The 27,679-nt window shown below is 40.9% G+C and overlaps 2 protein-coding genes across 3 annotated transcripts; one reads left to right on the forward strand and one right to left on the reverse strand.

Moving 5' to 3' along the window:
- Nucleotides 1–240: 240 nt before the first annotated feature.
- zbtb37 (zinc finger and BTB domain containing 37) lies at nucleotides 241–16,872 on the forward strand. Its single transcript, XM_047375129.1, has 4 exons — nucleotides 241–1,224; nucleotides 2,291–3,227; nucleotides 3,298–3,397; nucleotides 9,959–16,872. The coding sequence occupies exons 2-4, from the start codon at nucleotides 2,299–2,301 to the stop codon at nucleotides 10,481–10,483; spliced, it is 1,554 nt and encodes a 517-aa protein (XP_047231085.1). The 5' UTR covers nucleotides 241–1,224; nucleotides 2,291–2,298; the 3' UTR covers nucleotides 10,484–16,872.
- A 1,087-nt stretch (nucleotides 16,873–17,959) lies between these two features.
- serpinc1 (serpin peptidase inhibitor, clade C (antithrombin), member 1) lies at nucleotides 17,960–27,280 on the reverse strand. 2 transcript variants are annotated; one of them, XM_047375130.1, is made up of 8 exons: nucleotides 27,126–27,280; nucleotides 25,410–25,764; nucleotides 23,915–24,130; nucleotides 21,401–21,538; nucleotides 20,752–20,970; nucleotides 19,582–19,756; nucleotides 18,641–18,699; nucleotides 17,960–18,345 (listed from the first exon to the last, which is right to left on the reverse strand). In XM_047375130.1, exons 2-8 carry the CDS (start codon nucleotides 25,761–25,763, stop codon nucleotides 18,169–18,171), a joined length of 1,338 nt encoding a protein of 445 aa, XP_047231086.1. In that variant the 5' UTR covers nucleotide 25,764; nucleotides 27,126–27,280; the 3' UTR covers nucleotides 17,960–18,168. The 2 variants fall into 2 exon arrangements, with proteins under 2 accessions (XP_047231086.1, XP_047231087.1); XM_047375131.1 differs by lacking the exon at nucleotides 27,126–27,280 and adding an exon at nucleotides 27,047–27,068.
- Nucleotides 27,281–27,679: the final 399 nt, after the last annotated feature.

Below are 27,679 nucleotides of genomic sequence, written 5' to 3' on the forward strand. Positions count from 1 at the left end.
CCAATGCTATAGATGTTCCCTCCCTCAGTGATTATCAGTAGACTATGTGTCACCATTGGGGTGTCTATCTGTTAGATTGTGTAGTAGCGGGTGTCCATACTTAATCTAAGTGTGCTGTAGCTTTCTAATCAAACCAGTTATACCGGCTGCTCCATTATCAAACCCAGTGCCCCAGCCTCGGGTCATTCATGACAAACCTTGGGCCATTTATCCTTGTACTGTATGTCTATGATCATTCTTATCCTATTGTAACAAAAGGGAAACATTGGAACTTGTATTTTATATTACTATGGTATAAATGGGAAAAACAGCTATGAGTCATATTAATAAAGGTTATTCCTAACAACTGTAGCACTAAAACTACCATCTATACACATGGTGCAGCAGCCCCTGAACTGTGGTGGGACAAACCTTTACTCTTATAGTTCGAGATATAGTTTCAGCTTTGTAGTTTTTCTGTGCCTCATATTTTAAATATTACTTTTAAAATCAAGTTGCATGAATAACATAAACTTTTATGTGAAGAGTCCCAAAATTCACTCTAGCCCAAGGGCCCACGTCCTCCTAAATGATGCCCTGAATGCATCTTTAACAACAATCACATGATAAACACAAAAAATGCCAATATTCTTATTATTTGATAAAGTATCAGCGTGTGAAATCAGAACTTCGACTTTAACTGAGTATTTAAGCATTAGCACTTTCACTGAAGTCCTCTCCCAAACTCTTTAAGTGCCATTATGACCCCTCCACGGACAGAGGCACGCTGGGAAGTGTAGTCTCCTGAAACTAAAATGATTCGGTGGAGATACCCCACATAACAGCATTTCCCATAACTCCACGCGCAATTTCTTCCTCCTCTCTTTCCTTCCTGCAGCCTCGGCCCTTCTCAGCTGAAAAAAGGAAGATGAGAAGCCGCTGCTGCAGCCCCGAACAGAACCGACACTGAACTGAACCGGACCTCCAGAGGAATGTCAGCGGAACGGCTGCTCTCAGGGCGGAGGCTGAGCTCAGTTGCCGATCGCCGGTCCTGAACACGACACGAACAGCCTGGAGGAGCGGGCGGGTGGAACTGCAGCCCGCCGGGCCGGGCCGTTCCGAGCCGAACCGAAGATAGTTCCTGTCATCCACCGTCCTGCCAGCGATGCAGAGAAACCTTCTGGACTGAAGAGTCGTCTGCATCCTGTATCCTGAAACCAGACCCAAACCGAAGCCCTCATTCAGGTGAGACCCCCTCCCTGCACACCTGGAGACCAACTGGCACCTGGGTCCTGCTGGGAGACTGCTCCTGGTCCCGGTCCGGTGTCATGTTTGAGCAAATATCAAACTGAAATGAAATACAGCAGATACAGTTCAGGCCAGAAGTTTCCATCTAATCACAATGAGCCTGAATTTTAGGCGTTTAATGTTTTATTTAAACCTTTAATTCCCAGATTAAAATAATTAACATAAAAAAAACAAGAACTGGGTCAAAGTCAACTTTAAAAACAGCAGGTACTGAACAAAGCACTGAACAACAAGAATGATCAAAATAAATGAACAAAATGTAAAACTGAATACACAAGTCTATGTTTATTTAGTATTTACTCTAACGGGCTAAAATACAAACATAAACCCAGTTTAATGTCCCTCAAGGTCAGGAAGGTGTTGTTTTCAGGTGAGGTAGAAGACTTTTGAGGTAGGCCCTTTTTTCCATTACGTCCATTTTGTTCAGCAGAACCAACCGGCAGCAAAACCATAAATATTCCAGAATCTTGTGGATGGCTGCATGTGAATCAGCCCCAGAGCATGACGCTGCCACTGCTTTGCTTGGCAGTTGCTGTGCTGTTTCCAGGCTTCAAGGTCTCAGCTTGACTCATCCTAACATACAGTGTCGGTAAAAAGTTCACATCTATCAGTGTTGGGTTTTTATTGAATAAATTCAAATTATTGTCTGAAAATGTTGAGCTATTGATTAAAATTAAACAATATTTATAAACTTTTGTTTGTTTTTCTTGATTAAAACGTAGTGCATTGTGAATTTAAAACCAAAGTACATACTAACTGAACCATGGTTTTTATGTATACATTGCATGTTATGTATATTATATAGTCTGTGTGGAATAGGGAAAATTCACAACAAATAATAAATTGTGCAGCCAGTACTTGTTTTGGTTGAAGTTGTTTGTGTTTAAGTCATTCCTACCGGGACAAACCACCAGAAGTGAATGTAAAATCAGGAGATTGAGTGCTTCGTGACGCTGCTCCTTCCTGCTCCATCCGGATGATACTTTCTGTTGTTTTCCTGCAGGCTGCAGCATGGAGCGCTCCGGCAGCATTCAGCTGGACATTCCTGACTTCAGTAACTCAGTCTTGTCCCACCTGAACCAGCTGCGCGTTCAGGGCCGCCTCTGTGACATCGTGGTCAACGTTCAGGGCCAGAGTTTCCGTGCACACAAGGTGGTCCTCGCCGCCAGCTCGCCGTACTTCCGTGACCACATGTCCCTGAGCCAGATGAGCACCGTGTCATTGACGGTTATCCGCAACCCCTCCGTGTTCGAGCAGCTGCTGACCTTCTGCTACACGGGCCGCCTCTGCCTGCAGCTGGCGGACATCATCAGCTACCTGACGGCCGCCAGCTTCCTGCAGATGCAGCACATTATCGACCGCTGCACCCAAATCTTGGAGGGAATTCACTTGAAGATCAGCTTGGCAGATGTGGACGAGACATCCAGGGAGGAGGAGGTGTTGATGCAAGGGTCCCGGAGCAGCAGGACGATGGGGGCTGTGGTTCGAGGAGGGACTCATCATGGCAGTCTGAGGCTTCTTGGCCCCAGAGGAGGAGCGGAGGTGTGTGAGGTGATCAGCCCAGCAGAGGAGCCGCTCAGCCCGCCGCCGACAGTGGAGCACAGCGGGCCTGAGGGGCCTGGGACCACTGGCAGCAGAGCCAGCAAAGAGCCGCTCCTCCGCATAAACCGGGCCGGTCAGTGGTACATGGAGACGGGCAGCGAACCGGAGCGGACTGACAGCGCTGAGGAGGGCATCGGAGTGGACCGAGTCAGGATCAAGACGGAGAGGACAGAGGACTGGATCGGAGCAGGAGGTAACCAAGAGGAGGGGCCCTCTGCAGAGGAGGGGGCCACTGTAATGATCGACACATCGGGGCGCAGCACGCTGATGACAGCCCCACTGGGAGGACTGGGAACCCGCAGCGGGCAGGCGTCCTCTAGCTTCAGTGAAACAGACCGGTGAGTCTTGTTACCTCTGGTTGTGGCCCGCCTCTGCAGAGAAACCTGATGATGTTTGTTTCTGTGACAGGTTCAGTCCCACCGGCAGCGTGGTCGTCATCACAGAGCGCCAGAGAGCGAAGAGCGAGTCTCCAAGCAGAGCCGACGAGCTCCGACAGCCGAGCTCGCAGGTAAGAACAGAAAGTTCTGAAATAACACACGGGAACTGAGGCCGGATCTACAGAGGTTGGACAATGAAACTGAAACACCTGTCATTTTAGTGTGGGAGGTTTCATGGCTAAATTGGACCAGCCTGGTAACCAGTCTTCATTGATTGCACATTGCACCAGTAAGAGCAGAGTGTGAAGGTTCAATTAGCAGGGTAAGAGCACAGTTTTGCTCAAAATATTGAAATGCACACAACATTATGGGTGACATACCAGAGTTCAAAAGAGTACAAATTGTTGGTGCACGTCTTGCTGGCGCATCTGTGACCAAGACAGCAAGTCTTTGTGATGTATCAAGAGCCACGTTATCCAGGGTAATGTCAGCATACCACCAAGAAGGACGAACCACATCCAACAGGATTAACTGTGGACGCAAGAGGAAGCTGTCTGAAAGGGTTGTTCGGGTGCTAACCTGGATTGTATCCAAAAAACATAAAACCACGGCTGCCCAAATCACGGCAGAATTAAATGTGCACCTCAACTCTCCTGTTTCCACCAGAACTGTCCGTCGGGAGCTCCACAGGGTCAATATACACGGCCGGGCTGCTATAGCCAAACCTTTGGTCACTCATGCCAATGCCAAACGTCGGTTTCAATGGTGCAAGGAGCGCAAATCTTGGGCTGTAGACAATGTGAAACATGTATTGTTCTCTGATGAGTCCACCTTTACTGTTTTCCCCACATTCGGGAGAGTTACGGTGTGGAGAAGCCCCAAAGAAGCGTACCACCCAGACTGTTGCATGCCCAGAGTGAAGCATGGGGGTGGATCAGTGATGGTTTGGGCTGCCATATCATGGCATTCCCTTGGCCCAATACTTGTGCTAGATGGGCGCGTCACTGCCAAGGACTACCAAACCATTCTTGAGGACCATGTGCATCCAATGGTTCAAACATTGTATCCTGAAGGCGGTGCCGTGTATCAGGATGACAATGCACCAATACACACAGCAAGACTGGTGAAAGATTGGTTTGATGAACATGAAAGTGAAGTTGAACATCTCCCATGGCCTGCACAGTCACCAGATCTAAATATTATTGAGCCACTTTGGGGTGTTTTGGAGGAGCGAGTCAGGAAACGTTTTCCTCCACCAGTATCACGTAGTGACCTGGCCACTATCCTGCAAGAAGAATGGCTTAAAATCCCTCTGACCACTGTGCAGGACTTGTATGTCATTCCCAAGATGAATTGATGCTATATTGGGTGCAAAAGGAGGCCCTACACCATACTAATAAATTATTGTGGTCTAAAACCAGGTGTTTCAGTTTCATTGTCCAACCCCTGTTGGTCTTATACAGTAACCTGCAGAAATATTCACGCCCTTAAACATGTTTAAAGTTCGTCACAAAACAAGTTTACTGTGTTTTATTGTGTTTTAGACCAACACAAAGAAGGGCCGGGTGTGATTAAAACACTTCATAGAAGCATTTTGCTGCAGTTACAGCTGCAAGTCTTTCAGGGTATCTTTACCACCTTTGACATCTATAGAAGTTCTTGTTTATTCTTTAAGGGTGAAAACCTAACATGTATGGAAAGCATTTGTGTACATCCGTTTTAAAGTCAGGCAACAGATTCTCAATTGGATTAGGTCTGGACTTTGACTAGGGCATTCTAACGTTCTAAATATGATTTTTCTATGGTAGATTTAAAACTCATGTGTATTTTCCTTCCGGTTTCCAATTTGCTTTGGTGACATAAAAACAGTTTGTGGCTATAACCCGACACAGTGAAAATGAACTTTAAGGGAGTGAATACTGTTGCAGGGCACTGTAACTGATTTAAATCATTTTTGATCAGTGCAAATGTTCAGACCTGAAGCTAAGAACGGGATCATCTGTGAGCTGAAGTGATGAGCAGTGGCATCAGTAACTGGTAAAGTTTACTGTAAAGTTGCTTTGCATGGGAAGCTCTTTTTTCTGCCACGAAGGCACTATACAGTCGTAATAAAAAGAAAGTACACCTGCATACCTGGAGACTAACACTAAGAGTTTTTAAGAGGGAAAGTGGCAGTCAGGTGCTGGTAATCAGATTCATTGGTTCACCATTAGGGTAAACAGCTCTATAGAAGCAGGAGTTTTAGCAGCTTGTTGCTCTTGTTGTAATTATGAATACGAATGTATTATTTAATATTTAATATTAATATTTCGATATTTTATCAAATAATATTTCGGTCTGTTAAGGGTTGTCCTGTGAATACCAGCCCAGTAAGGTGATGATATTAGGACAAAATAGAAAGGTGTGAGACGAGCTCTGACATTATTGAACAGCATAAACTCTGCACATATATTGAATAAATTCACACAATTTCTTAAAATACAAGAATTTATTAACAAAAATAAGTCAACTCAAAGTCAAACATATTTCAATCAACAAACTTTACTTTGCTAAAATAATCCAACTGAACTACCAAGCAGAATTAAAGAATAATGAAGATTAATGGACTATGTTCAATATAAACAAGTTGATTAAAGATGATTGATAATTATGACCAAAAGAGTGATGCAACATTACCATGCAATGTTTATGTTTGAGAACCAAGGATTATCTTGAAGAATCTGGAAATTAAGTTAAGTTAGTTTTGGAACCAACTTAGAAAATAATCATCAAACCTTTAGACAACCATTCACAATGCAAGATCAGATAAAATATTATTTTAATAAAATGTTTTAAATAATGATCTGCTGAATAAAACCAACCTTCTGGATGACTAATTCTCAACGGTGTCTAATTAGCTGCCTTCATTTATTAAAATAATATTTGAAGAAATATTATTTTGTATAAGAACCAAATCTTTGGGAAATGGGCTTAATTGTGTTACTTAGTTATCAAGTTTAGTAAAATAATATTTAGGGAAATATTATTTCACTGGATTGAAAACTAACAATCTTTTCGGTTAAATGATCTTTAGCAGCAAGCACGTGTTCTTAGCTGTTAGCGGTTGAAGCTAACAAAAGAAGCTGATAGCTTAGCACCAGAATCAAACACAAACCTTTAAAATACCGTTAATAAAAGGGTTAAAATGCATATGCGCGGACGGCGCGTTATGGCTGATCTTCTGTGTTTAAAATCACCCTTTAAATAAAGTTTGTCTTAACTTTAAAAACACACAAACACAGAACATAAACTGAGCACATGTCCTGAGCAGATAATCTGCTAGCACTAAGATAACTGAGTTTCAATACAAACAAACCAAACATCATAAAACAAAAAATGTTTAGATTATTTCAAACTAAACTACTTCTCTCTGCCCAACACAACCTCTTACGTGAACCGTGCTGAGGTAAAGTTGTCCGAGGCGACGAAGCTTGAAGAAATCATCCACAGTGAACAAAGGGTTAACTGCAGCTAACCTCCGTAGGGGGGGGAACTCTCTGGAACACAGTTTGCTTCTGTAGACCTCAGAGAGAAAGTCAAGCAACGCTTGTACCTTAATTACCCCGTTCATAACTGAATACCGGATACACAAACAGCAATTCATTCTTACTTAACTTAGTGCATATGATCGTGTGACACTCTTGGATCCAGTTTGAAGAGTTACGTCTGTTTGCCTGCAAAGAGACATTAGCGCACTGTGTCCCTCCGTCCAGTTCCTCTGTGGACCTGCATGGAAGAGGTCAGTTTGTTGCAAAAGCTGTGATTTTATTTGGACAGTGACGTCACGGGAAGTCCGCTGTTATTCCCTGTTTCTGGCTGTGCTGGAAGTAGGTTAATGCGATTTATTTTGAAAGTTCCAGAAAAGTTCATACTGGCCTTTCATTTTATACCCATGGCTGTGGGGTCCCAACACTCTGGAGCACACAGGTGTGTATGAACACAATGCCAAGAAGGAAAGACATCAGCAATGACCTCAGAGAAGCTGCAAATCAATCTGGGAAGGGTTATAATTATGCTCCTATATTGTTTTTAAAGTCCATCTGTCCCTGCCTGATTGCTCTGTATTTAATTATGCGCTGCACATCAAATCAGTGTCCTCAGATGATACATCCGTCCGTCCAGCACTTCCTTAGGGATGGCGGGCTGTCTTTCTCAAAATGAGCACCGATCAGAAACAGGGAGATCTTCTGTCGACTCCTCTAGGTGTCAACCAGGCAATTAAATCCTTTGCAGATAGTTTATAACTCGCTTGAAGATGCCCCGCTCATCACTTCTGTGGAAGTGAAAATTTACCACAAGGTTTGAGGGTACAATGCTCAGATAAATTGTAATAAACTTAAGAGCTCCATTTCAGATCCCGTAGGTCTTAGTTAGCTCATTAAAGGTCAAAGTTCATGACAGGTCTTATGGTAAAAGACTCAACTAGTACAGGTCCTTCTCAAAAAATTAGCATATTGTGATAAAGTTCATTATTTTCCATAATGTCATGATTAAAATGTAACATTCATATATTTTAGATTCATTGCACACTAACTGAAATATTTCAGGTCTTTTATTGTCTTAATACGGATGATTTTGGCATACAGCTCATGAAAACCCAAAATTCCTATCTCACAAAATTAGCATATCATTAAAAGGGTCTCTAAACGAGCTATGAACCTAATCATCTGAATCCACGAGTTAACTCTAAACACCTGCAAAAGATTCCTGAGGCCTTTAAAACTCCCAGCCTGGTTCATCACTCAAAACCCCAATCATGGGTAAGACTGCCGACCTGACTGCTGTCCAGAAGGCCACTATTGACACCCTCAAGCAAGAGGGTAAGACACAGAAAGACATTTCTGAACGAATAGGCTGTTCCCAGAGTGCTGTATCAAGGCACCTCAGTGGGAAGTCTGTGGGAAGGAAAAAAGTGTGGCAGAAAACGCTGCACAACGAGAAGAGGTGACCAGGACCCTGAGGAAGATTGTGGAGAAGGGCCGATTCCAGACCTTGGGGGACCTGCGGAAGCAGTGGACTGAGTCTGGAGTAGAAACATCCAGAGCCACCGTGCACAGGCGTGTGCAGGAAATGGGCTACAGGTGCCGCATTCCCCAGGTCAAGCCACTTTTGAACCAGAAACAGCGGCAGAAGCGCCTGACCTGGGCTACAGAGAAGCAGCACTGGACTCTTGCTCAGTGGTCCAAAGTACTTTTTTTGGATGAAAGCAAATTCTGCATGTCATTCAGAAATCAAGGTGCCAGAGTCTGGAGGAAGACTGGGGAGAAGGAAATGCCAAAATGCCAAAAGTTCAGTGTCAAGTACCCACAGTCAGTGATGGTCTGGGGTGGCATGTCAGCTGCTGGTGTTGGTCCACTGTGTTTTATCAAGGGCAGGGTCAATGCAGCTAGCTATCAGGAGATTTTGGAGCACTTCATGCTTCCATCTGCTGAAAAGCTTTATGGAGATGAAGATTTCATTTTTCAGCACGACCTGGCACCTGCTCACAGTGCCAAAACCACTGGTAAATGGTTTACTGACCATGGTATCACTGTGCTCAATTGGCCTGCCAACTCTCCTGACCTGAACCCCATAGAGAATCTGTGGGATATTGTGAAGAGAACGTTGAGAGACTCAAGACCCAACACTCTGGATGAGCTAAAGGCCACTATCGAAGCATCCTGGGCCTCCATAAGACCTCAGCAGTGCCACAGGCTGATTGCCTCCATGCCACGCCGCATTAAAGCAGTCATTTCTGCAAAAGGATTCCCGACCAAGTATTGAGTGCATAACTGTACATGATTATTTGAAGGTTGACGTTTTTTGTATTAAAAACACTTTTCTTTTATTGGTCGGATGAAATATGCTAATTTTGTGAGATAGGGAATTTTGGGTTTTCATGAGCTGTATGCCAAAATCATCCGTATTAAGACAATAAAAGACCTGAAATATTTCAGTTAGTGTGCAATGAATCTAAAATATATGAATGTTACATTTTCATCATGACATTATGGAAAATAATGAACTTTATCACAATATGCTAATATTTTGAGAAGGACCTGTATGGCTCCTTTGGAAGGCTTGAAGGAGAAAGTCTCTTCTCTCTGAAGTATATGGCAGCATGACGTGGTTCTGCATAAATCCCTCTGAATGAACTACAAGACATTTAACGACAGATGAGACCTAAATAGAGATGTTTGGCATTAAGGTACAGAAACCAAACACAGCATATTAACACAAACACCTCATACATGCTATCAAGCATGGTGCTGGATGGCTCATGATTTGGGCTCGTTTTACAGCCACATGAGCTTTGCACTTTGCAGTCATTCGGTTGATCATGAGCTCTGTTTACCAAAGAAAGCTCACAAATATGAGGGTTTCTGTCCAGCAGCTGAAGTTTGGTCCAAACTGGGTCATTGATCCCAAACACAGCAGCAAACCTACAACAGAAAGGCTGCATCAAGGTGTTTCAATGGCCCAGTTATGTTCTAATGTCCTCTTTATACAATATGTATAAATGTGTATGAAGGTTCAAAGTGTTGGTGCAGACGAGGTTTCCGTCTGCTTGCCCTGCTCAAGCTGTACCTTCAGCAACGTCAAAGGTCGCTGGCGGACTAATGTTGTGATTGTCCAGTTTCAGCTGCAGAGTTTTGTTTCTTTCTGTGTGTCAGGGGGAGGAACACTCAGCGTTTGATATGGGCGGCTACGAGGACTACCTGAGGGAGCAGGTTGGAGACCGCTGGTTCCGCTACAACCCCCGGCTCACCTGCATCTACTGCTGCAAGTCCTTCAACCAGAAAGGCAGCCTCGACCGCCACATGCGTCTGCACATGGGGATAACGCCGTTCGTTTGCCGGATCTGCGGGAAGAAGTACACCCGCAAGGACCAGCTGGAGTACCACATCCGCAAGCACACCGGCAACAAGCCCTTCCACTGCCACGTCTGTGGAAAGAGCTTCCCCTTCCAGGCCATCCTCAACCAACACTTCCGCAAGAACCATCCAGGCTGCGCTCCCCAGGAGGCCCACAGCGCCTCGCCCGAGACCACCACCACCTCCGTCACGTCCAGGGGAGGCCCGAGTGACGAGGCCTCCCCGAGCCAGGAAGAGCCCGAAGGCGGGGGAGGCGGCGGCAGTGGTGGAGGCCAATATGGAGAGGGTCCTCAGACATCAGTTTCCACCACAGGGCCCGACTGACCTCAGTGAAAGAAAGACGTCAGATCTGAGGTCACCACGGGGAGTGGGTCCGATCCCGTTGCATTCGAAGGCGACGGGGCGCCAATCCGTCTGAAGTTAACGCACATCTCAGAGTCCGAAATGAGATTCTTACCGCTTTAAACCGCATCTACCTTCACTAACCAGACAGAACAGATTAAGCTAAAGATGAAGAAACGCCACACACTCCTACAACCTCATACATCACAAAGTTCAGTGGGTCTCGTTTGGCTTTGTTGACTTTATGTTACACATTTCTACGTTCACGGTGCAGCACCACCACGGTCTGGGGAGTCTGGGGGAGGACTTTGTCAAAATACTCAGTGCCAGTTTAACAGTTCAAATCCTTTTTATTTACCTTGAGACAATCTGGAGCGGTCAGGTTAATAATAACGTTAGTAATAATCATCGCGCTCTTTAAGTGCCACAGTGATGACGGTTTTGTTTATTGGGCAAAGTGCAACTGGGAAAGTTACATCTCAGTGTGACTGGAGTTTCTGACATCCGTCACATTTCGTTTTTACACTACAAACAAAAACTACAGCTTTAACTTCACTGTCCTCAGTTTCAAAATATTTTACTCAGAATACGTTTTTTTTTTTTGTTTATGAGACGTTGGCTTCAAATACCTCATTTTACCTGCAATTATGTTTGATCCAAAATTATTTAGGCTCTCTAAATTGTTGAATAAATCTTGTTCTTTCAGTCAAGGATGACAAGTTTAATCCTTAAATTGGTGAGCCTGCCTTACCACTGATCCACGACACCCTTTTTTTAGGTTTTCTACTTTTTAAAGGGGACATATCATGCTTTTACATCCTTCGTTTTCACCATTAAATCATCCTGGTGTGGTCTATATAAAGTGGAACTGCGATGCTTTGGTCTGAACTCCTTGATCTTGTAGCTCCACAGGCTCCTCTTTTACCTGTTCTGAGGTCCGTCTGAGAGCAACTCTTTTTGGTGCCGTCTCTTTATATGTTGCTGAGTCCCTTCACACTCCGCCCCCCGCCAGGTCAAAGAGCGCTCCACTTTAACCTGTTTGGCAATTTTTGTAGTTTGATAACAATTATCTAGTGACACAGAAACAAAACAAAAACAGCCAAAAAATGCTAAACTTTATGTAATAATAATATTCAAATCACGTAGTATGGTTCTGACCTCCAGGAGCTAGAAGCAACACACAGCACCAACATCAGCAAAAGGCTCGATGCTGCTGCTATCAGAACAATGGTCAGGACGTCCTATAAACCCAACAAATTCATGTCTAAAACAAAGTTTGTTGTCATTTTAGCGTTATTTGCAGCTTACCACTTGGCTGTGTCCGTTGTTTCCATAGACAGAAGGAACTGAGTAATTTCCCCACTGATGTGGGAACATTTCCATGAAAAATCAAATTTAACCAGGAACTTCGTAGAGGTTCTTGTGCTGGGGGCCGGTGTAATGAATTATGTGGGTTAATACACCCAACAACCGAACTGAACTTATCCTTTTTCAGCGTAGGCGTCCTTGAGCTTGGACTACAAAATCACAGCGAGAAATTAAAACAGCGGATTCGGGAAATTGGTTAGCCGGACGTTCAGAGAAAACGGAACGTACTGAATTATATGACCCAAACAGAATATACAAATAGCTCAGCAACACTTGGAGAGACTAAATTCAACTTTTTACTCTTCTACAGACTCCAAGTACACAACAAAATGTATTTAAACGCTAAAAACGTGGATTTTGCATGATATGCCCCCTTGAAAATGAGATATTTGAAGACATCATCCCCAAAGGAACTCCAGCCACACTGTTTTAGTACAATTGGCTGTAAAATATTTAACCGTTACATGTTAATGTTCGATTACTGTGGCAGCGAAACCTTTTAAGGACCTTATAGATTCAGATAGAACCATCTGGCACCATGTCAACAACAGAACAAACTCACAGTAGGAAAAGCAGTCTGAGATAAGCTACACAGCTCAATAATTACCTCTCATCACTACGCAATACAGCTGCTGCACGCTCAGCACCACCTGGGGGGGCGCTCTGGTCCACTCACACAGAGATCTCCGTCAGTCTTCTCAGATACTTTTTTATCAACAAGCACATCTTTATTTTTTACTTTTGTTTATCATTACTGTACACCTCTTTGCTTTTGACAATGAAGCCTATTGTTTAAGGGAGGAGGAAATAATCAGCACCCGATCTTTCACAGTTAACGACGCATTAAATCTTCTGCACTCCACCTGAAATATAAGTGACTTTTAGAGTAAAATCAAACTTAGTTATTAGCCATATATATGCCATATATATGCTTTTTTGTCACACATGAATGTTTCAGATCATCAAACAAATAGCCAGTTATTTTGCTACTTCAGTTAGTTAGCACATTCAAAAACAATAAAACAATGACCAAATTTGTCAACATTCACTAACCCAATCCATTAATAGATTTCTGCCTCAGAGACACAATTACAGTAGATATTCTGGAAGCAGCATTTAGTCCTTCAGGTGATGTTTAGCATATTTGGTCCTACAGCAGAAAGCGGAATGATTTTGAAGGAGGCAAATTAAATGTGACAGCTGTGGTCTTATCCAGAGTGCAATAGAAGTAGTGCGTCATTGATGACAGGTGATTTGGGTTTGAAATGAATAAAAGGCAAAAGGAGCTCGGCCCTGTCGGACCAGATGGATGTAATAACCCGCCCGTTGATCTGGACTTCTAAACCTCCAGATGGTGCACATCAGAGCAAGTGGCAACCAAAGGACAACGCTGTGGCCATTTCGGTCCTCCAAAATGCCCAAACTTCCGCGCTTACAGCAACAAAGAATCATGGTGGAAAGTTTTTAAAAAAAAACAACAATAGCAAATCTAGAAATATTATTGGACAGATATATTTAAACTACTATGATAGTTTTTTTTCGCATATCAATGTAAAGGAGTTAAGTTTAATCCAGACATATGGCGTGTTGGGAGGTAGCACATGGATCCGCTGTTACTGTTTTCTACAGGACTGTGAATCTGATTCTCAGTGGACAGTAAATGTTTTTTATGCAAGTGACGCAAGTGGCTCTGTCCTCAAACTGAGTGAACCGAGATTTCTTCTCGGATCCCACAACAAGAGCCGGCGCCACGCTCACACTTCAGGCCTAACCAGGAACTATCAGGTATACAGACTTTCTTCTTTTATTCTCTCAAGTGGACGTTTTTTCTCTTTGTAGCAGAGCATTAACAGTCAAACCTCAGTGCAGTTTGCAGACTGCAGAAATTCAAATTTAATGTAAATAAACACACTAGCAGCAGGTGAAAGAAAATAATTGAGTGTAAGTGACAACTAGATTACAAAATATACAAAACCAGGGCTGGGCAATATGAACCAAAACGTACTGAAACCACAAGACCTCTTAAATGTACTGCTGCCACATTTAATACAGTCTTCAGTTGAAATTTAATAATCCTTTTAATGGGGTAATATGTTGTTCTTGACGTCCACCTTGTGTTTGTGTGTTATAAATGAAGACGTGTTGTCATGTAATATTGCTCACATATTGCAGTATGTCGAAATATTCACCTCAGAGTGACTAGTTGGAGCTAGTGTGATGTTTAGGAAATGGTTTTTATTCTGCGGGACACAGGGAAAATTACATTAAATCCAGTATTTTATCTTTATTAACACATTTTTCAAAAGGCATAGTATTTTATTCTCGTAAAGGAAAAAGACCTCAGGAGCTTATGATGTGCGTCAAAAGTGCTTCTAATAATTTCAGTAGTAAAAAGTCACATTCGGGTATTTGGCTACCATTGGCTGTCACAGAGTGGCGTAAAGCACTTTTATCTTTTCATCTATAACTGCTTCTCCAATTATTCTTTTGTTACAAAAAATAAATCCAGATATTATCCAAAATCATCAATGAATCTAATCTTGTGACATTTGGCTTGAGATATTTTAATTAGAGGTGGTCAAAATGCTCATAGCTAGTCATTTTCAGGCTGTCACAAAAAATATTTAATAATTGAAGCAGTGACATCAAACCTGGCTTTAAGTTTAATGGTTAAAACCTTGATTTCTTTTATCCATCACAGCAAGACAGATTTCTGTATCAAACAAACAAAACTTTGTTAGCCAAAATTATGCATACAATTATGCTACAATTAATTGAATTTTGTTTTGCTAAAAAGATATTTTGTTCCCTTAAAAACGGGAAAAAGCTGCTAAAAGATAGATTCTGTATAACTCCAAAAGTATTGAACCAGTCTAAACCAGTTTTATCTGGCTTTGACTGGTTAATCAGAGGTAGCCCAATGCTAATGCAATACTAGCGTCGTCATGTCACTATATTTGATATGATTTTAAGCTGTAACTATACTAATACTAATACTATTCGATTTCCTGTAAAAAAAGTTTCCTAGAGATTTATTCGTAAAGCAATGAAGATTAATGTCATAAAAAATCTGAAAAGAAAAAAATAACGTGATCCTTGCCAAAACTAAAGCCCAGTTAAGGCTAGTTTTTATCTTAGCTAGTTAAGCTTTCTGGTTGTAACTAATTGTAGTTACAAATGCAATAAGACCATCTCTGAACCAGTCTAAACCGGTCACGACTGGTTCCGGCCGCTTAATCAGAATTACTCAAAGTTGCCTGGCTGCCAATTTTCAAATTGCATTGTTAGACTATTTTTCTTATTTAAAACTTTAACCTGCAACATAATAAAGATTAATATTGAATTCTAATTACACATGTAAAAAATCCAGATATTTATCAATCAAAGTGAAAAAGAGTAATTAGAATGCTGACAAGAAAAAGTAATAAAATTACTGCCATGGTAAGTTCAAGGTTTTCAGTTTTTAAAATATTGGTATTTCTTTGTAATCTGGCTGTTAAAAACTTCCCATCTTACACGTGTTATTAATATAATAATATTCCTGTAACAGAATACCTCAACCTGTTTTCAAAATGTTTAGTCAGCAATGCTAACCCATTGTTAGTGCATTAGCTTTGTGCAAGCTAAAGCTAACGCAATGTGCACAATTTAAATTGAGAGAATTTTACTATGATTCTTGAAAGCTATATTACCTTTTTGTTTTATCTAAAATTTAGTTGTATTAATTGTGGCTCAGACATCTTGTCTTTTAAAATATTTTTTTAAAATACCGTATATTAAAAGACACATATTGCCCAGCCAGCTCGCAACACAAAGACATTAACCCAGTTTGTCCTCCTAAAACAGCAGGAATAAACAAATTAATTTTGGTTTTTTTTTTTAGTAATGTTGATTTGTTTTTAAGGTGCAGTTTTACAAATGCCAAGATCAGCCTTTATATTTTTTATTTGACTTGTTTTTTAGTTTGGCTTTTGTCTCAACACTGAGGTGTGTCTTTTCATTAGAAACACATCATTTCAAGCTACTTACAGTCAAAAATGAGTTTATTTCAAACCAGATTCACTCTAATGGAATCGGGGGAAAAGTCGGATCAACGTTATTTTCACTGTGAACTTTTCTTTATCTTCCATCATTATTATTACCCCTAGTCACGAATGCACCAGAATAAGCCCTAAACCAGTGACTGCTAAATTATGAGATGTGTTGCAAAGTGTTTATCATCCTGCCCCAGATTTTTGGACAACCTTCGTAAGGTTGCGACTCTTGTGGTGGCTCCCATCGAACAATGACAACACTTATTTTTAGAAAGCGATGATGAAAAGGTCAGCAATTTGCTGCATAAAATCCGACCTTTCCCTCTGAGTTATTTCTGCTTTTTTAACTTTATATTTTCATGTTCAAACTGTGAAAAATAGCCAAACCTCATCATCATCATCATCATCATCTTGGGCTTCATGTCTTTCACCAGATACTTTTGTCTGTTTTTGGGTAACACTGTCTGCTTTTCTACAACATGCCAAACTTTATTTTCATGTTTCTTTAGCTTAATTTTGAAACTACTTGCTTTTTAATATTTTTACTGTGTGAATTTAATGTTTAGTATGAAGAATATAAAGCAACTTTGACCACAATATGCCTAATTATAAATCAGATCATTTAAACATAATCACTTAATGAGATTAGTCTTTACTGTTGATTCCTCAAAGTATATCCTAATATATTGAAGCAGAAAATGAAATTTTGTGAAAAACTGAATATTGTACATTTTTTAAAGGAGGTACCTGACGAGCTCTTTGACAGATGAACCTGAAAGGTTTTATGTGAAGTTCTTTTATGTTGCATGTGTCTGTTGCTAAATCATGTTGGAAAGGGGAGGTTGCGTGTGAAGGCCAAAGGTCAGTTAGTTTAAGGAATAAAATGTGAAAAATCTTCTTTCACTATGACCACTAGATCACTCACAGGTTGTTTCTCCTTCAGAGAAAATAAAGCACTTTAAGTGTAAATCTGCAGTGACTCCTTTGTTCCTTTCTTTGTATCACAGATGGTTCAGCTTCACAACAAATGCTGCTGCCTGTTGGGACGTTTCAAGATCATTAGACCAGAACCTGCATGTAGGACCAACACTTTGTCTCAAACGTATCTTGCAAAATCCTTCATACTTCTGGAAACATTTACTTTGTTATGGCCAGAAACTTCACGGTATTTCATTGGCATTTTACCAGATAGACCCACACAAAGTAGTGCGTGATTCAGGAGAGGAAGGAAAATGATTCATTTGTTGTTTTTTTTTTTTTTTTTGGAAAGTGTTGAAGGTGTTTGTATTCAGCCCCCATTACTCTGAGGTCCCTAGAAAACAACTACTACAACCGAGTCACCTTAGTAGTAAATAAATTCAATGTTTGCAAATTTTAATCTCAGTATAAATGCAGAATCAGAGGTTTGTTGTTGGAGAACATTGGAGAACTACCATCATGAACACCAAGGAACACTGCAGACAGGTCAGGGAGAACATTGTGGAGAAATGTAAAGCAGGGTTAGGTTAGAAAACAATACCCTAAGCTTTGAACATCTCAGAGCTGTGTTGCAATGATCACAGAAGCAGCCAATAGGCCCATGGTAAGACTGGAGGAGCTGCAGAGAACTTCAGGACAGCTAGTCATAGCCTCCACAAATCTGGCCTGCATTGGAAGAGCGGCAGAAGGAAAGCTGTAAGAAGTCCTGTTTGCCAAAAGGCCTGTTGGGGAAGCGGTAAACATGGGGAAGAAGGTGCTGTCTGATCATTATGGTCTAGATGCAGAATGCTATTTGATGTGGAAAACTAACACTATAGATCACTCTGAACACACCATCCACATGATTAAACGTGATAGTGGCAGCATCATGCTGTGGGAGTCCTTTTCTTTAGCAGGGATATGGGACCTGGTGGAGGCTGATAGGAAGATGGATGGAGCTAAATCCAGGACAATCCTGGAAGAAACCCTGTTGGAGGCTGCAGAAGACTTGAGACTGGGGTGAAGGTTCAGCTTCCAGCATGACGACCACCCTGAACAGCCAGCCAGAGCTACTATCATGTAAATCAAACCACAACTATGCATTAGAAAGCAAGTTTAATACAGGAATGTTTTAATTAGGCTCATCTAAAATCCTTACTATGGATGTCTAATAAATATTTTGGAAAAGTGTAAAATTGATGTTCATAAATCTTTGACCAGTGGTGTCATACACACCCTTAAAGCACAAGAGCTTTGAATGATTTTTAAAGCAGCAGAGATGTTGACAGCATCGTGGGCTGAGCAGTTTTATTGTCCACAAGGGTTGGACACACGGCCGATGAACAGCACCGCGTTGAGGGTTGACTCTCTAATGATCACCAGGAATGGATGGTCAGCCTGGAAAAACTCGCGGTTGTGGTTAAAGGAGCGTCCTACGGCCATAACAACTGTGGTGGCGGCGGCTTCACTTCCCTCCTCGTTTACCTGAACACAGAGAAACACCAAACATCTGCAATCCTGGCCTCCAGATACTTCTGAAGAACAACAAGCCTACACAGTGGGTGTCTTCACATTTCACCTCTAAGCTGTTAGGTTTCCTGTCAGCTTTCAAAGTAATCTAGATCAATAGTTCTCCTGCCCAAACTTTAACTAGACCAATCAGGAAGGCAGTCAGATATTGTTCATCACCAAGCATGTTTACAGTGTTGTCTGCAGACTGTGTTGCCAATGTGAAGTTTGAGTGAAAACAAACGGGAAACATGAACTTTGTGTGACTGACCTCCAGGAAGGCTTTGTGGTAGGCGTCAGAGATAAAGGTGTGGCCGTGCTCCAGGATTCCTGAAACACAGGAAGTATTATGGACTGTTATGGATTTAAATAACAAATATATGATTGGTTCCCAAATGTAATCATTCCTGTCCCTGACAGCTGCCCTTCAGTCGAAAGTAGATTTTAATGTCTAATTTCGAAAGCGACTGTAAAAAGGCCAGCAGCTGTAACAGAGAAAAGAAACATAATTTCAGTAAAACAAAAAATATTTGCTTCTACAAAAAGGTGAATGACATCACCATGCCATCCAAGAAGAAAGTCATTTGGAAAATAAAAATTAAATATAAAAAACAAATACAAGTTAAATAATTATATAAACAAATAATCTTTAAACAAACACAAAAAAAATCAAACTGTAAAATTTGCTGAATTCTGTGGTTTTAATGTGGTTCCTTCGTCACATCGAATCAACAGAGCAATGCCCTCATTGCTGTAGACAAAGTTTCGGCCCATCTTTCCATCTCCTGCTCCATCTTACCATCACAGGACAAGATATTCATTCAAGGGACCATTATGTTGCAGATTTATGCTTTTTAAATTGAGCATTTCTTAAAAAACCAATAAATTTGTTGTTTGTTTTTCCTGCATATTTTCTCATCAGATCCACAGATAGCTACGATCAAAAAGCTTTTACACCAGACAAACTCAACGGAGATCAGATTTATATCAAAAAATCTTTGTTTCCACTCAACATAAACCTGAACTCTTTGCTCCTGCTGCCTGTTAGACATGTGGAGTCCTCAAGGTTTCAGTTTGTTCCTCTGAGCTGTGATGTAGAATAAAACCCCAGATACTACGTGCTCAGCCCTGAGCTGCTGCACCCGCACACCTATTCTGACTGGAAATTGTTTCAGCTTGGTTTCTGTTCGGACGTGGTTCTGGTTCAAGCACCTGGCAGGCTGGCCCTTTCTGGGTTAAACAGGTCGGTCAGTCCCATCTGCTGCAGCTTCTCCTTCAGACTGAAGCTGTCCTCCACCCGGAAGCGAGGCATGGTGACAGAGACGGTGGTCTCTCTCATCTGGTCCAACCAGCTGTTCAGCTTGTTCTGGTCCAGATTCTCCTCCACCTGAGAGTAAAATCATGCAGAGCTCAGTATTTCTGCAGTGTTCTCAGGATAATCTAATAATTATCAGGGTAAAATAATCAGCGATATTACTAAGGTGTGTAGTGCACAAAGCCTCTCAGATTGTTCACCTACATGAACAGCTTTTCACCCTGTCACTTCAAAATGTCCTGGTCAGAATTTTAGGTTTAGTCAAAATAACCTCGTATTGACTGCAGGAGATCCTGGAATCTCCAAAATATTAATATTTTATGGTCTCAATAGGGCTTTTCAAAATGATTTGTCAGAATTTAGAATAGTTGCCCAAATATAAATGATCATATTTTGCTCATTTAGAAAGGTTTGAAATAGTACATATTTATTCCTATTCAGCAGAATTATTACATGTTTGAAACTTTGACTGTGAGAGAAGGAGAAGTTCAGACAGTCTTCTGAGTGAGACAACAACCCAGCCACAGTAAGGTACCATATTCTCTCTTTAATGGTGGTTCAGGTTGCTAACAGCTAAATGGGCCAGGTAGTTCTGAGACTTTGAATTCATTTGACTGTTTCTTTCTCCTCTCAGTTTAACTTTAGGTATTAGAATTTAAAATTAGGTTGTAAAACAAATATCTTAATTTGTATGTACAGTATATTTTTATTAATGCGTTTAATAGATCATAAAAAAATTCAAAGTTTATAAATCAACAAAATTTAAATACCTTTAAAAACATTGACAAATATGTATTTTAAGAAGCATAATTCGTTTCTCTATAGGGGTTGAAATCAGCAAAAGATTGTCATTTTTCTACTAACAATTCATCTATTCAGGTAACTTCTAACTAGCAAATTTACCATTTTTTTCTTCAATGTTTTCATATTTCCTAGTATCACTCATTTCTGAATTTATTGACAACCTCGTGTACATTTGATGAAAGCTACCAGGTCTTTTCTTTTTGGAAAAACGAACAAGAGAAGGTACTGGAAAGGAGAAACATGAAGGAGGTAACCAGGACTACCTGACTGAGCGGATGGCCTCTGTTTGGCAGGATGATCACCATAGTGATCTCATCTCCTCTGTATGGCATCTCCAGTAGCTGCACCTTCTCATCGGGCAAGTCCTTGTAGTTGAATTTGATTTCCTGGAACATCATGTTGACCTGGCAGATGGGACTCTCATCGACGTAGAAGTCTGAGGCAATCACGTTCTCTTTGGGAAATTTGTTTTTCCACTGACCCTAAATAGGCAGAAAAAACTTTTACGAAAGGTTAAGCAACAACTACTTTTTAACTGTAAAACAACTAAGAAAACCTCCAGCATGTATCAGATCATCTTTGTTTGCTGACGATGTCCTGAGTTTTATTTCTTTTTTTTTAATATTTTGTTTTGTGGCACTAGAGGCCTTTATTTTTCAATTTTCCCAACAGTAGGCAGACAGGAAATAGGGTGAGAGAGAAGGGGAAGACATTTGGCAAAGGTCTCCAGGTCCAGGACTCGAACCCTAGACAGCCGCTTTGAGGACTGTAGCCTCTATACATGGGTCGCACGCTTAACCCCTACATCAACAGCGCTGCACCCCTGATTTTTATTTTTGATATGCTAAATTTTCTTCACTTCTAAGTAACAAATTTCTAGTTAGAGTGCTTCAGCTTCAGGTGGTCACTGACCTTGAAGAAGATGGTGTTGACAAGAACCAAAATTGTGTTGGAGTCCAATGCCCCTGATGGCAGCGTGTCCTGGATCCTGTTCTCTGTTTTGTTGGAGATCCAGTTGTTGATGGTCATCCGAGCCGCATCTGGGTTTGTCTACCAAAGAAAGGAAGTGTTATCGGTATGGCTCCAGTTTAACTTATTAATGCAGCAGAGTTCATATGTGTACACAAATAAGAACTCTGGAAATACAGAATAATACACTGCCTGGCCAAAAGAAAAGTCGCCACCTGGATTTAACTAAGCAAATAGGTACGACCCTCCCATTGGATAATTACTGCATGGGCGATTATGTTTCAGCTGCCAAAAAGTTATTTAACCCCAACAGGACGAATGAGTTGCTTCTCATTTCTTAAACAACCATGTCGAAAGACACATCTCGTGGTCGTGGAAAAGGGTATGCATCAAGCAGAGAAAACATCTAAGGAGATTGCACAAACTACTGAAATTCAGATCATATGGTCTGATGAGTCCAGATTTACCCTGTTCCAGAGTGATGGGCCCATCAGGGTAAGAAGAGAGGCAGGTGAAGTGATGCCCCCATCATGCCTAGTGGCTACTGTATCAGCCTGTAGGGGCAGTGCTATGATCTGGGGTTGCTGCAGTTGGTCAGGTCTGGGTTCAGCAACAGTATGTGTTCAAAGGATGAGGTCAGCTGACTACCTGAATATACTGAATGACCAGGTTATTCCATCAATAGATGTTTTCTTCCCTGATGGCACGGGCATATTCCAGGATAACAATGCCAGGATTCATCGGGCTCCAATTGTGAAAGACTGGTTCAGGGAGCATGAGACATCATTCTCACGCATGGATTGGCCACCACAGGGTCCAGACCTTAACCCCATTGAGAATATTTGGGATGTGCTGGAGAAGGCTTTGTGCAGCGAACTCTACCATCATCAATGCAAGATCTTGGTGGAAAATTAATGCAACACTGGGTGGAAATAAATCTTGTGACATTGCAGAAGCTCATCGAAACAATGCCACAGCGAATGGATGCCGTAATCAAAGCTAAAGGCGGTCCAACGAAATATTAGAGTGTGTGACCTTTTTTTTTTTGGTGCCTGCTTTTCTTTTGGCCAGGCAGTGTATCATCAGCATAGAACGTAATATTCTCAGCAAAAATTAAATAGTGGATGTAATATAAATGAAGAACAAATTTTGTTAACTCTTTCAATTAATTTTCATCTTCCTGTTGTCTAAAATTCTAACAAAAAGAAATACTGACCTAGGCTGCTTTATTTGGTGTTATTTTAGCTTTTAACTTAGGCAGGTCTGAAAAAATGCTGTAAACAAAATGTTGAAAAAAATGGACAAATAAAATGCTTTCAAAAATGGAAGTGTGAATCATTTATTTTCATCAGTCAACAAAATGCAGGGAATGAACAAAAGAGAAGTCTAAATCAAATCAATATTTGGTGTAACCACCCTTTGCCTTCAGAACACCATCCATTCTTCTAGGTTCACTTGCACATAGTTTTTGAAAGAACTCGGCTGGTAGGTTGTTCCAAACATCTTGGAGAACTAACCACAGATCTTCTGTGGATGGAGGCTTCCTCACATCCTTCTGTCTCTTCATGTAATACCAGACACACTCAATAATGCTGAGATCAGGGCTCTGTGGGGGCCAGACCATCACTTCCAGTAAGTCTTGTTCTTCTTTATGCTGAAGGTAGTTCTTAATGACTTTGGCTGTATGTTTGGGTTTGCTCACTTAGCATTTTGTAAATTTATAAAAATGAGCAATCATCATTTATATTTCTGGAAGCATTCTTTCTTTACAGCATTTTTTCACACTTGCTTAAAACGTTTGCACAATACCGTATCTATAGAGATATATCTATATATCTCTATATATAGATATATCTCTATAGATATGACCCAGTATTTTCTGGGTCTCGAGTTTCTATTTTACTCAGCAGGTCCATCCATCTCATTTCCCCGTTATATTCCAAGGTTTTGTGAATTTTTTTTATGATATCTAGGGTTTTTGTGCTTAATTTTTCACATTTGTTTTACATTTAGTTTTTATCTTTATTTAATAAATGTGACTTGTTAGCTCAGCTAGCTGTGTTAGCTGTGGTTTTGTACACTTGAGGGATGATTTAAATGGGTTTAGAATACAGACCCGATCATTTATTGTTTTTTATATTATGTCTTGACAGAGAGATTTCTTTCTTTTAATGACTACCTTGGATTTTCAAGCAGTAGCTGGAATCAAACCCTTTAAAATTTCTTTTGAAATTTTATAGTTTTGTGTTTATATTTTATTTAAAGTTGTCTTTATGTCTAGTTAGCTGACAAACTCACATTCAAAGAATTAACTTTACTATCTTTACAATTCAAACTTTATTTTTAAAATCTGTTTCATCCTGTGAAGGTTCCCAATTACTTCCACATCATCGAATATTAAGCTAAAATGTTTAGACATTTTGATTTAAACGGAAACTATTTAATTCATTAAATTACCTTGAAGTTGAGAGGCATCAGTTTTGCCCCATACACGGCCTCGCTGATGTTCTGGTACGTCTGGTTAAAAGAGAGCGATTTGTCCCCAAACAGGCGGTTGGCGGAGACCAGTACTGTGGTCTTGTCTTTCCTCCTGTACAGACGGCAGTTCAGTTTGGCGAAGAAGAAGTGGATCATATCAGACGTCTTCTCCTTGATGGTGTCAAACTGAAACACCTGCAGATACAAACATCAGGTCACTTTGGATGGAAAGCGTCGGTGAACATCAACTTTAAAGTTCTGATACAGATTCTCAGTTGGATTTGGGTTTGGACTTTGACTAGGCCATTCTAACACACATATTTGCTTTGATCTTAACCATCCCATTGTAGCTCTGGCTCTCCGTTTAGGGTCGTCCTGGTGGAAGGTGAACCTCCTCTTCAGTCTCAAGTCTTCTGCAGCCTCTAACAGGTTTCTTCAAGGATGGTCCTAGATTTGGTTACACCAGTCTTCCCAACGACTCTGACCAGCTTCCCTATGACTGAAGAAAAACATCCCCACAGCATCATGCTGCCACCACTATGTTTAACTATGGGGATGGTATGTTTAGGGTGATACGCAATGTGAATCTTTGGCTACACATTGTGCATTGCATGGAAGGGTTAATTGTGATCTCATCGGACTAGAACATCTTCTGCATGTTTGCTATGTCACCTCCATGGTTTGTGGCAAACTGCTAACAGAACTTCTAATAATGTTCTTTTTTCTGTATTCTCCAATAAAACCAGATTTGTGGACCGCACCACTAATAGCTGTACTGTAAACAGTTTCTATCACCTGAGCTGTGGATCTTTGCAGCTCCTCCAGAGTTATAACAAGCCTTTTCGCCAACTCTCTGGTTAAGGCTCTCCTGGCCCAACCTGTCAGTTTAGGTGGACCTCCATGTCTTGGTTGGTCTTCAGCTGGTCCATCTTTTCTCTTGAGCAGAGCTCTGGGAGATGTTCAAAGTTTGAGATGTTGTTTTAAAACCCAACCCTGCTCTAAACATCTGTGCAACCTTCTCCCTGACCCTTCTGCTGGGTTCCTTGGTCTTCGTGAGGCTGTTTGTTCACTAATGTTCTCTAAGGAACCTCTGAGACCAGAAACAGAACATCTGGATTTATACAGAGATTATTTTACAAAGCTGGATGTTATTTACTAATTAGGTGACTTCTGAAGGCAGTTGGTTGGATTGGGTTTTATTTGGGCCAATAAAGTAAAAGAGGTGGAAGTCAAATGTATGACATTCCTTTTTAACAACTAAACACACATGTATCATTTTCCTTCCACTTCACAGTAATCTATCACTCTATGTTGGTCTATTACTTAAAATCCCAGTAAAAACACATTAAAGTTTGCGGTTGGAAAATGAAACATTTCAAGGGGTATGACTACTTTTCCAAAGCACTCAACATGGCTTTATTTCTTTTCAAACCTGTTAGATTTTTGTTATGCAAAAGTTCAAGGGATTTACGACCTTCATGATCTGCACCAGTGTCCTGTTGCAGGCTCCCAGTTTAGTCATGGCAAAGGCGGTGGAGATGCTGAGGGGCGACATGAAGATGTTGCTTTCGGGGGTCCTGCTGAGGGCCATCTGTTTGTACAGAGACAGGGCGAAGAGGCTGTTGGCCTTAGACAGCTCCCATACTCTGGGGTTGACGTGTCGGGGTTCCGGGGTCAGTTTGTCGGGCTCGTCTGGATGAGGGCCGCGGTGGACGCAGAGCGGTTCCAGAGCGAGGTCTTTGGGTCGGGCGTTGCAGATGTCCAGAAGCTGAGCTTTGCATAGTAAAGGCAGCATTGCCAGAATCAATAAGTGGCCCACAGTCCTCATCCTGGATAGAAGATAAATCAGTATTTAAATATTTTTATAAAACTAGAAGATTTCAGAAATGTTGAACTGTGCCAACTAGGGGTGAAACAATCGGATTAATCCATTACTAAAATAATTGTCAACTAATTTAGTAATCAAATAATCGTTAACTAGAGTATAAAGACTCTATTTTATTTTTATTTTATTTTTTAAATTACCTCTGTTGTTTGATTTTCTGTATCATTGTAATGTTTTTCCGTATTCACAGCGCCTTGAGTGCCTTGTTGCTGAAAAGCGCTATATAAATAAACTTGACTTGACTTGACTAAAATATGCCATTTGCTGAAAAAAAAAATCAGAGCAGTAATTAAGCAAAACTTGTACAAAAATACTATTTTGCATTTAAGATGAAAAACCTTCTTTGTTGGTAAATATGCTCCATCCAGATCTCTAATGGCAACGTTTTAGCTTCACCTGGTGCAAAAGCCTGTGAAAAATCTCCTATTAATCACCTTTTGCTATCCAATTATTAATTGATTAATTGAAAAAAATAGTCGACAGATTAATCAGTTGTTGGAGCCCTGGTGCCAACGCATTCTGGCTTATTTGTCAAACTTAATTTTTTTAGATCAACAAAAAAATGATCTAAAAAAAAAGTCTGAAAACAGATTAGAAACAAAGTCATTGACATAATTTCTAATGGCTTGGGACTCCAGTGAACAAGAGTGAGGACTTTTACTCACAACTGGAGAAAACATGGAAGGTGTTGACCTTCCAGAAGAAGCTGAAATTACTCCAAGGGTGAATGTATGAATCATGCAGGAGGTCACAAAAAAACCAGCACATCTAGAGCTCTGCAGGCCTCACTTTGTTTAGTTAGGTCAGAGTTCGTGATCCAACAATTAGAAAGAGAGACTGGGCAAAAATGGAATCCGTGGGAGAGTTCCAAGTCCAGAACCACCGCTGACCCAAAAGAACACAAAGGCCCGTCTCACAGTTACCTAAAAGCATCCTGATGATCCCCACTTTTTAACAGCATTGCAGAAACAAGCCAAACAGTGCTAAGTGTGTGCACCCATGCATTTACAGTTGAACAATAGTTTTTGATTCTTGTATATAAAACTGCACTTTTCAGTTTGTGACGCAACACATTTTAGCAGCAGACGGAGAAGAAAAATAACAAAAACTGCAGTTAAATAGCGAGAAATTATAGATATTGATTAAACATCATTAAAGGCCAAAGGGCTGAAGTTCAAGTCAGTCAACAGATTCCTCTGTAACATTTCTGCATCAAACACTTTTACCTTCAGCAATATTAAAACGTTGGAGTCACCCACTGTTTTACTAAAAGAACCAGGAATCTGTTCAGAAAAAGGCATTTACCTGAGTAGGTATGGCTGTGAGGATTCAGGCAGCGAGATGTGTGCAGTCTGAGCTGAATTCAGGTCAGTGTCCCGCAGAGCACCAAAAAATCCAAAGCAACCTTTGAAACATCGACCCGCTGTTCATCAACAACTGGAAGGTTCATACCAGGAACCGTCTGCTGCTGTCAACATAATGACAAACTCACCTCCCAAACTGATCAATACGTGAACGCGGCTGAGGTGGGAGGATTCAAACCTCCTCACGGCAGCAAGTTTTTGGAAATTTTTTAGATATATCAGAATCTCTTTTGAAATGTTGTTTTACTTAAACTTTTGGAATGTTATCCCAGTTAACAAAATGTTTGACTTGAATTTTATTATTTACATTTAAACACAATATGTGACTGAGTGCTTTAAAGAAATTACTTCTCCACTTCGACTGAGTCTTTAAAGTAAAAAACATGTTTAAAAACTAGATAAGCAAAGCATAAAGTTTGCTTTAAGAGAATACAGTTTATTAAACTTTAATAGTGTCCAGCTCCGGGCTGCACAGTGGTGCAGTTCGTAGCACTG

The sequence above is a fragment of the Girardinichthys multiradiatus genome, chromosome 9, assembly GCF_021462225.1.
Source record: "Girardinichthys multiradiatus isolate DD_20200921_A chromosome 9, DD_fGirMul_XY1, whole genome shotgun sequence".
In the NCBI taxonomy this organism is placed as follows: Eukaryota; Metazoa; Chordata; class Actinopteri; order Cyprinodontiformes; family Goodeidae; genus Girardinichthys; species Girardinichthys multiradiatus.

What these genes read in the sequence shown, in the direction of transcription:
- serpinc1 (XM_047375130.1), bottom strand. Translation starts at nt 25,763, where the DNA reads ATGAGGACTGTGGGCCACTTATTGATTCTGGCAATGCTGCCTTTACTA. An exon ending in TGATGCCTCTCAACTTCAAG is followed by an intron (nt 21,539 to 23,914) that starts GTAATTTAATGA and finishes TTTCTTTGGTAG; the next exon opens with ACAAACCCAGATGCGGCTCG. An exon ending in GAGGCCATCCGCTCAGTCAG is followed by an intron (nt 19,757 to 20,751) that starts GTAGTCCTGGTT and finishes TTTTACTCTCAG; the next exon opens with GTGGAGGAGAATCTGGACCA.
- zbtb37 (XM_047375129.1), top strand. Translation starts at nt 2,299, where the DNA reads ATGGAGCGCTCCGGCAGCATTCAGCTGGACATTCCTGACTTCAGTAAC. An exon ending in AGCTTCAGTGAAACAGACCG is followed by an intron (nt 3,228 to 3,297) that starts GTGAGTCTTGTT and finishes TTTCTGTGACAG; the next exon opens with GTTCAGTCCCACCGGCAGCG. An exon ending in TCCGACAGCCGAGCTCGCAG is followed by an intron (nt 3,398 to 9,958) that starts GTAAGAACAGAA and finishes TCTGTGTGTCAG; the next exon opens with GGGGAGGAACACTCAGCGTT.